The sequence below is a fragment of the Pleurodeles waltl genome, chromosome 6 (genome assembly GCF_031143425.1).
Source record: "Pleurodeles waltl isolate 20211129_DDA chromosome 6, aPleWal1.hap1.20221129, whole genome shotgun sequence".
Lineage (NCBI taxonomy): Eukaryota > Metazoa > Chordata > Amphibia > Caudata > Salamandridae > Pleurodeles > Pleurodeles waltl.
The window spans coordinates 1,329,165,572-1,329,173,826 of record NC_090445.1 but is presented as its reverse complement, the minus strand read 5'-3'; the positions used below and the strand labels follow the sequence as shown (position 1 = coordinate 1,329,173,826).

General features: G+C 45.4%; 1 protein-coding gene across 1 annotated transcript in view; it reads left to right on the top strand.

The window, feature by feature from the left end:
• Positions 1-2,209: 2,209 nt before the first annotated feature.
• LOC138300838 (rap1 GTPase-GDP dissociation stimulator 1-like) overlaps positions 2,210-8,255 on the top strand; it is a 522,948-nt gene continuing 516,902 nt past the window's right edge. The window contains exon 1 of the mRNA XM_069240650.1: positions 2,210-2,416. Within this exon, the coding sequence (XP_069096751.1) occupies positions 2,413-2,416 (4 nt within the window). The 5' untranslated portion in view covers positions 2,210-2,412. The remainder of the gene's footprint in view (positions 2,417-8,255) is intronic.

The following is an 8,255-nucleotide window of genomic DNA, read 5'->3' as shown; positions in this document are numbered from 1 at the left end:
TAGTCTTTGAACTATTTAGCCCTATGTACCTAGAACAGCACTTTAGACTACACGGAAGCCTCTGGCGGTGGGTCGTTTCGTTCAAGCACGGTAGCCGAGCACGGGCACGCTTTTCAATTGTCACAGCAGACTGAGATGGGTCGCTATAGTCTTTCTGAACATTCTTTTTTTCATTTAACAGACTAATCCTAACATTTCCCTTCAGCGTGGCTCAGGAAGGATTACCAGTTTTAAAACCGTGCAATGCCCAGTTTACTGGATTAAAGGGGTAAGGTCATCCAGAGAGGAGGGAACGGTCATACTTTTGCAATGCTTCCAGTTATTGCAGCTAGAGACGCTTTTTTCCCTCTGCTGTATGAAAAGGGTCTATAAATAGTCCCGTGAAAGGAGTACAGTAGGAAATCCTCTGAATGTGTGTCAGGCCTCGAATAAAGCCCCCCTGCCGACGGCAACGGCAGGCCCTGCACAGAGATGACATTTCTAAAAGAGTTCGCACGTGCACGCAGGGACGACATCCGAGAGCCCAGACTCTGTCTCGGGATTAAGCAATTACAGGGCATTAATGACACTGGAAACTGGGTCATTAGAGTACCAAAGGAAGGAGGGAGCCTAGGGGGAAAGAAAACAGGGAGGAAGACCGGGTAGAAAAGGAGAAGGGAGCGTGAACATATGGAGATAGAGAAAGGCGGGTTTTTGGTAAATAAATTGTAAATACAGATTAAAGGTGCTTGGAGAAATTAACGGGACATTATTTAATATTGTCTGTTTAACAAACATATAGTCGGGAGGAAGACACGTAGAAAGCTAATTTTAGATAAAGATAGAGATAGGGTGGCATGGAGAAATATTAGATGAAGAAAAAGACGCTAGATAGAGGCAGAGCCAATTAGGAAGGTGTGAGGATGAAAGAGACGCAGGAAAAAAACGAAGAATGGAAGAGTTTTGAATCCAGAGAGAAACACAAACCGAGCTAGACAAAGAGACCTAGGCAAAAACGGAATCCATAGAGAAGGAGAGTAAACGACAGAAACGGAGAGTGGGAGTGACAAGGAGAGCAGTGGCGCAGCAAGAGTGCCATTGATCTTAATGCAAGTAAGGAACACTGGGGCTCCATAACTTGGTCGGGGAGTACAAGCAACAATTCTGGGGCAGTGGGAAACCCAGACCCTTTGGGCCGCTTCAACTGCACTTTCTACACTGCTGAGAACTAAACGATAAATTAATAGACGACAGAGACACAGAGGGACGGACGGAAAGATGAATGGCTAGGGTTACATTATCGGACACATAGAGTAAAAATAGGATTAGGGAGAAAAGGAAGAAGTAAAAAAAAGCGACAGGCACAGTCCGGTGGTCATTCCAGAGACGTTGTAACGCATGGGCAATTGTCCTGTGTCTCCACACTCCAACGGGGCCCCAGGAAAGGTGATCTTCATGTCTCTAGATCATTCCACTGTATTTATCTCGACCTTTCTCCCTTGTTACCTCTACCTCTCACCTTTCTCTCTCTACTATGTCAGTGTAAGGGTTTTTGGGACCGCAGGGAAAACGTAACTGGACTTTTTTTTCTGTGACCTCATGTATAAAAGGTTAATAACAATTCAATATTGTGTAGCACCAAGTGGGCAGAAATCAGTGCTTAATTTGTGAATAAAAACGTGCCAGTGCCCAAAGCCCTCCTCTTAAACAAGCGGTTGCTGCAGATAAGTGGGCTAACACAGAATACTGAGTCAGCGTAATTTCGAAGCCATCTCGGCCTCTTCAATCCATTTACAGACACTCCCCGCCCCTTCAGCTTTCTCCTTTCCCCCTTAGTGACGCTTTTTCGTTTTTGTCTTCCTCCGTCTCTTTCATATGTGTCTTTTGCTTGCAGTAAATGCATGAGGCAGAATAATAAGTGCCGGTCTTCAAAATAAGTGCCGGTGCTCCTCACTGGAAACAACAAGCACAAATTAAGCACTGGCAAAAAATGAACATAAAATGGGTAATAAAATTCAGTTGCTGCTAATAAGAGGCCATCAAAATATTTCTTGCCTGGGCCCCCAACGTCCTAACGGTGACATTGGGTCATTCAGTTCCCTTTGCAGAACTCTACAGATTTGCCGAAGCACAGATTGGGAGTCCATTGGGGTGGGGAGGCGGGGGAGAGGGAGGAGGGGACGGGAGAGAGTGAGAGAGAGAGGGAGGGAGAGAGAGAGCGAGAGAAGGCGCGCATGAAAAAGAGAGCAGGAGAAAGACGGCACGAGAAATAGAGCGAGAGAGAGAGATGGCTGCATGAGATAGATGTGCGGATATTCCTCTGCTCACGGCTCGGTGGCTGTAAGGGACAGCGCCTCACACGACACGCACCGCCTGCACTGCTCCTTACACGGCATTTCTGTTTGAAAGAGTTATTTCCGCGCCTGCCAGAAGATGGGTGAGTACCCCCCTCCTAGCACGCTGCACCAGCAATCGGGGAGGCTCTACGCACCCTCAAACTTCCTGAGCACTCGTTGACGCAGAATCCTTTTGGGGGATTTTTTCGCTTGCCCCCGTAAAAGAGGGTTGGAGTTATTTAAATGAGGAAGGGCGGCAGATTTTTACTCTCAGAATTAACACCCTGCACGCGTGGATAAGAAGGGGAGGGGAGAATACAGAAAGGAGTTAGAGAAAGAGAAGTGATGAGTACAATTTTGCGTCCGTTGTCAATTTATGGCTTACACATTATACACTGTATTGGTTTACACATTTAAAGGCACTGTGTAGAACTTTTTCTCGTTTTAGATATGTTGATAGATATGTACAATGCATGCATTACTATTCCCATATGATCACACTACTTTCCTGTATTTTTCAAAAGACGATTTATTTTCAGTGTGTTTTTTGGTTTCCCGTGACTGACCCATCATTGCTGTCAAGTGTCTCGTGACAGCGCGTCAGAGTAATGATGTGATGAAATTATTTCCATCGAAATTAATTGACAGGGAAATCAATGTGTGAGGATAGTGAAGATGAAAAGAACTGCAACACAGATAAAGAGGATGTTGACATTTTAAGAGAAAAAATGAAGCATTGCAAGAAATTAATTGAAGCTTGATCACGTCATTGGCAAAATATATACTCTGCCTTGTTTATTGAGGCACACATTTAACTACGAAAGTCCGTATAGTGGTAAAAAGTCAATGTAAACTATGGGATACGTTCAAAATTCACTCATACGTAGAAATATAGCATATTTTAGCAACTAGGCTGCACACAAACATTTACTTCTACTATAGGGCTGGATCCAGAGATAATGGTTCAATTTAATACGACATCTTGAGCATTCAAGCACCCTGTTTTCCCCAGTGCTCCAACGAATTTGTAGAGGGGAGTGAGGATGAGTTGCATGGCGCCTATGCAGCTTGTCACCCTTTTCAGAGTCCTTCTGCATATGAATGTGGACATCTTGTTTGTCTACTCTGAGCCCTTGGGCGCTAAGATTTTCAGAAGTCAAACTGAACAGCCCTGCCAGACCATGACCTGAAGGGGGCGTTTAGCTTACTCATTTCCATGGGTTGCCAGAAACACATTGGGCCAGAATAAACAAAAGTGGCACTACGTTACATGTAGCGCCACTTTTCTTGCGGCCCTGTGCACCCACCTACCGCCACCATGTGTGCGACGTTGTTAAAATACAGTGCACCATGGGACTCGTTAGGGGGCAATAGCGTCAGAATTTCGGACACTATTGATGTGCTGTTCCGGGTTAGTACCCTGAACAGTACATAGGGGCCATTGAAAACAATGGCATGCTCCCTTTTAACATCTGCTCTGAGCAGGTGTTAAAATGCATAAACAAATGACAGAAAGAAATCTTTTAGGATTCTTTTCGCCATGTTTTTTGGCTCCTCTAATGGGGGAATGCCCCACTTGCATACATTATGCCTGGCACAGGCATAATGTGGCGCAAGGGAATATAAAGTGGCAAAATGCATGCATTGCGCCACTTTGTAAATTTTGCACAGCGATTTTGTCCTCGTTTGCCCACATTAGCTTAAAAAAAATGATGCTAATGTGGCACAAGGAACCACTAGGCGCTCTGAAATATGCCCCATAGAATTTCAGCTCAATGCAGACCCATAGAAATGCATCTTTGAGTCTCAGACGGTGGGAGAGTGCCTGTGTGTACACAAGTATGCCTGCGTGTGAGTATTTGCATGAATGTATGCCTCTGTGTGTGCCTTTTCCACACAAACTACTTGTTTTAGTTGGATGGATGGCAAATGTTGGAGGGTGCTCATCATCTGAGATGTTTGAGAACCTTTCTAGGTAGACACGTGTGGACAGGTTGTGATCTTCCAGTATCAGAAGGCAGTATAGAACTCGCTGTGTTGCAGTGATATAATCTGAATAATACAGCTTGTGGATGATTCAAATTGCCTGTTTCTAGGCCTTTTGAGTTTGCAACAGCTTTCACTTGGTGACTCTTGAATTAGGCATTACAGTAGTACAAGTTTGGTGTTCTCTCTACCAGGACCGGGGCAACTCCTTCTGGCACTTCAGTGGAAATAGTGCTGTTGTGGAGAGGAAAATGTTGATCTGGTGTTCAGTTATCACTGCAAATGTATTGAGTCTACCCAGAGGTTCTCTTGGGTTTTCAAATGTACTAAAGAGCTGGGGCAATAGGTGGGGAACATGTTGAGGGGGCATGGCTCTATGGGGGAAATAGCAAGTGATTCTGCGCAAAGCATTATGCAAAAAATCTGGTTTGGCTGAGATAGTTTCTTTTATATTGCAAACGCTCCCAACTGCAATTGCTATTTTTGTGATACCTTTAATCTGAGTAATCTAGAAATGAAAGCAATAAAACATATTGTATGCCATTGATAGGGCCATTCACTTTTTGTTTCCGTTTTATATAACATGAACTCAACCCAAAGGTATTGGAGTGCTTTACACTAGCACCAGTTATGTTACACATGAACACATTCATTTGTAGTAGGCACAGGGACATTAAGGCCCTGATTATGACCTTGGCGGACGGCGGAGGCCGTCCGCCAAGGTACCGCCGCCAAATGACCGCACCGCGGTCAGAAGACCGCGGCGGCCATTCAGACATTTCCTCTGGGCCGGCGGGCGCTCTCCAAAAGAGCGCCCGCCGGCCCAGAGGAAATGCCCCTGCAACGAGGACGCCGGCTCAGATTCGAGCCGGCGTTGTTGCAGGGGTGCGACGGGTGCAGTTGCACCCGTCGCGTATTTCAGTGTCTGCTTTGCAGACACTGAAATACTTTGCAGGGCCCTCTTACAGGGGCCCCTGCAGTGCCCATGCCATGGGCATGGGCACTGCAGGGGCCCCCAGGGGCCCCGCGGCACCCCCTACCGCCATTCTGTTCCTGGCGGGAGACCCGCCAGGAACAGGATGGCGGTAGGGGGTGTCAGAATCCCCATGGCTGCGGAGCGCGCTCCGCAGCCATGGAGGATTCTGTAGGGCAGTGGTAAACCGGCGGGAGACCGCCGGTTTACCCTTTCTGACCGCGGCTGAACCGCCGCGGTCAGAATGCCCTCGGGAGCACCGCCAGCCTGTTGGCGGTGCTCCCGTGGTCGGACCGCCAGGGTCAGAATGACCCCCTAAGTGATTTGCCCAGAATCACAGGATGTTGAGCTGACCGGAGAGACTCGAACCTGATTCCACAGCTCCAAAGTCCGCTGCTCTGGACATATTGCCACCTCCTCTTTTAGTTTCTCCTACAAAAATAGTGATTAGTAACTTTTCTAAGAAGCAAATCATTAGAGATGGGTGGTATCCTTGATATATGTAACTTTGAATGTCCATTCATGTCCTGTTATTCTCAGTTATTCAAATCCTTATTTTTGGTTGGTTGTATAATGTTTTTACTACAATTTGAATTGATCACCCATATGAAATTCAGACAGATTTACTGTTGAAAAATTCCATTGTAGCCTAGCACATGGCTCAGCAATATTATTAACAGGTTATTTTGCCTGCCTCGCATCAATTTCCCATTAATTATTTCATAAATCCGAGAAATACTATCAAAAGTTCAAGAAAAACACAAAGCCATTTTGATTCTGTGAAACAGAAATGACAATAATTATTTTAATCTTTTGGATGGGATCTTAGCAAGCATTTTATTTTCTAAATTGATTAATGTAATAAATGTGTTGGAACTGTGGCTGACCATGCCCTTAGTTCTCAGGAATTATTACAGTTTTGGATTGGATTAAAAATAATACAGGCAGATTGTTGCATGCCACCTGGAGAAGAAGGCGTTAACACTGTTTAACGAATTAGATTTAAAAAAACTAGGCATCTAGTGAATAGTTGCCAGGTCCCTGAATTTCATTAAGAGAATCAATAACCAACTTTTTTTCTTCTAAAGTTGTTTTCTTTGCCAAATAGCCTGTTATTTAAGGCGAGAGGAAATCATAAATATTTCCCTTTGTGAAATGCCTCGTGTAATAACTTGGATCTATGCCTTCTCTTTTATATGTTATTTGAAATTTCCTTAGTCAGAGTGATAAATTCATTTGTACGACATGCTACCTTTCAAACCCTATTATATGATTCAGTATCCTTTCAATTGTCCTAATCTCTATGTCATTTTTTGCCTATCTTTATGACCAAAGCAAGGTTGGAAGAAAATGGGTTATTGCAAGTTAACCGTTATGTAGTGGAACGAGTTCAAATTTTTAAGCACATTTATTTTTCTTATTTCTTAAAAATATTTGGTCATAGAGTTTGATATTATACCCTTCAATATTGTGATGGATTTTTCTAACTCTTCCATTGCTGTTTTCTGCTTTTCCCCTAATAATACTGCTATTATGCATTTTACATCATCATCAGTAAATGTATTGATTTTCATCTCAATAAATGTGACATCCTCTTCAGTTTTATCCTGAAAAAACAATTTAAATTGCTTTTATATATATATTATTATATTATTTATCTTATTAGGATGTGATTGCTTTCTCCACAAAAATACTGAAAAAAAGATTAATTAGATTCCTGTAGAGAGAAACATTTAGGTAGTCATTGTGACATTGGCGGTGACAGTTAAAGTGGCAGTAATACCGCCAACAAGCTAGTTGTAATTACCGCCAAATTAAGACCATGGCGGTGATAACTCCCATAGACAGCCAATGCACCACACCATGCTCCAGGGCGTTAACACCACTGATCACAGCGGTAGCCATCAAGAGCCAGGCGGAAGACAAGGTACCTCCCACCATATTATGACACTGAGAACTGCCACGATTTCTGGGGTGGTACCAACACCATCAAAAGCCTGGCAGAAACACATCACAGAAGACCAAAGACTCACCAACAGAGACACAGAGAAGATCAACGCAGCCGTGGAACCGGAACTGCATGTCTTCCCGATGCTCCACCTGGAACACCAACGCCGACGACGACGGTGAGTAGAGTCGCCTAGCACACAAGGGAGGGAGGGAGGAAAAGGAGAGTGACAGACACACGCACAACACACACCCTTCACACACATACCATGCACACAAGCAGCTGCAGACATAAACCAAAGGTACAGGACACACGGCTCAATAATACAAGGATTACAGGTCGGCAGTACTGAAATTGTAATGTCAAGGCAACAGCCACCATATGAACTAATTTTAGAACAAAGATACATGAACAATTGTCCAGAAAGGGCCAATGCCCAGTCCAAAGTACATAAGGCCCACATGGCCACAGGGCACAGTCCAAGCCCCAACTTGATCCTGACTAACTCCGCACAAAACTGTGCAGGGGCAACACCTCAGAAGTAGACAGGCACCTCAGGGGGATAGGGGGTGGGGGCACCTCAGCTGAAGTCGGTAACTAGCCCACTGCTTCTGGAGGGGCCTCCATGCCCATTTTCCAATGCTGGGGAGAGCAAGGTCACAGTCTCTCAGGTGGGGAAAATGCCCACTGCTTCTGGAGGGGGCTCCATGCCTATTTCCCAATGCTGGGGAGTGTAAGGTCACAGCCGCTGAGGAGGGGAACATGCCCACTGCTTTTGGAGGGGGCTCCTTGTTCAACAGCCCCTGGAGGGTGGCCTACATGCCCTCTGCTGGAGGTGAGGGCTGCATTGTCTCTTCTGGGGGAGGTGTCTCCTGGGCAGCCTCTACTGGAGGTGATGCCTGCTTTGTCTCTGCTGGGACAGATGTCTCCAGGGCAGCCTCTGCTGGGGATGAGGGCTGCTTTGTCTTTGCTGGGGGAGGTGTCCCCTGGGCAGCCTCTGCTGGAAGTGAGGGCAGCATTGTTCCTTGGGCCT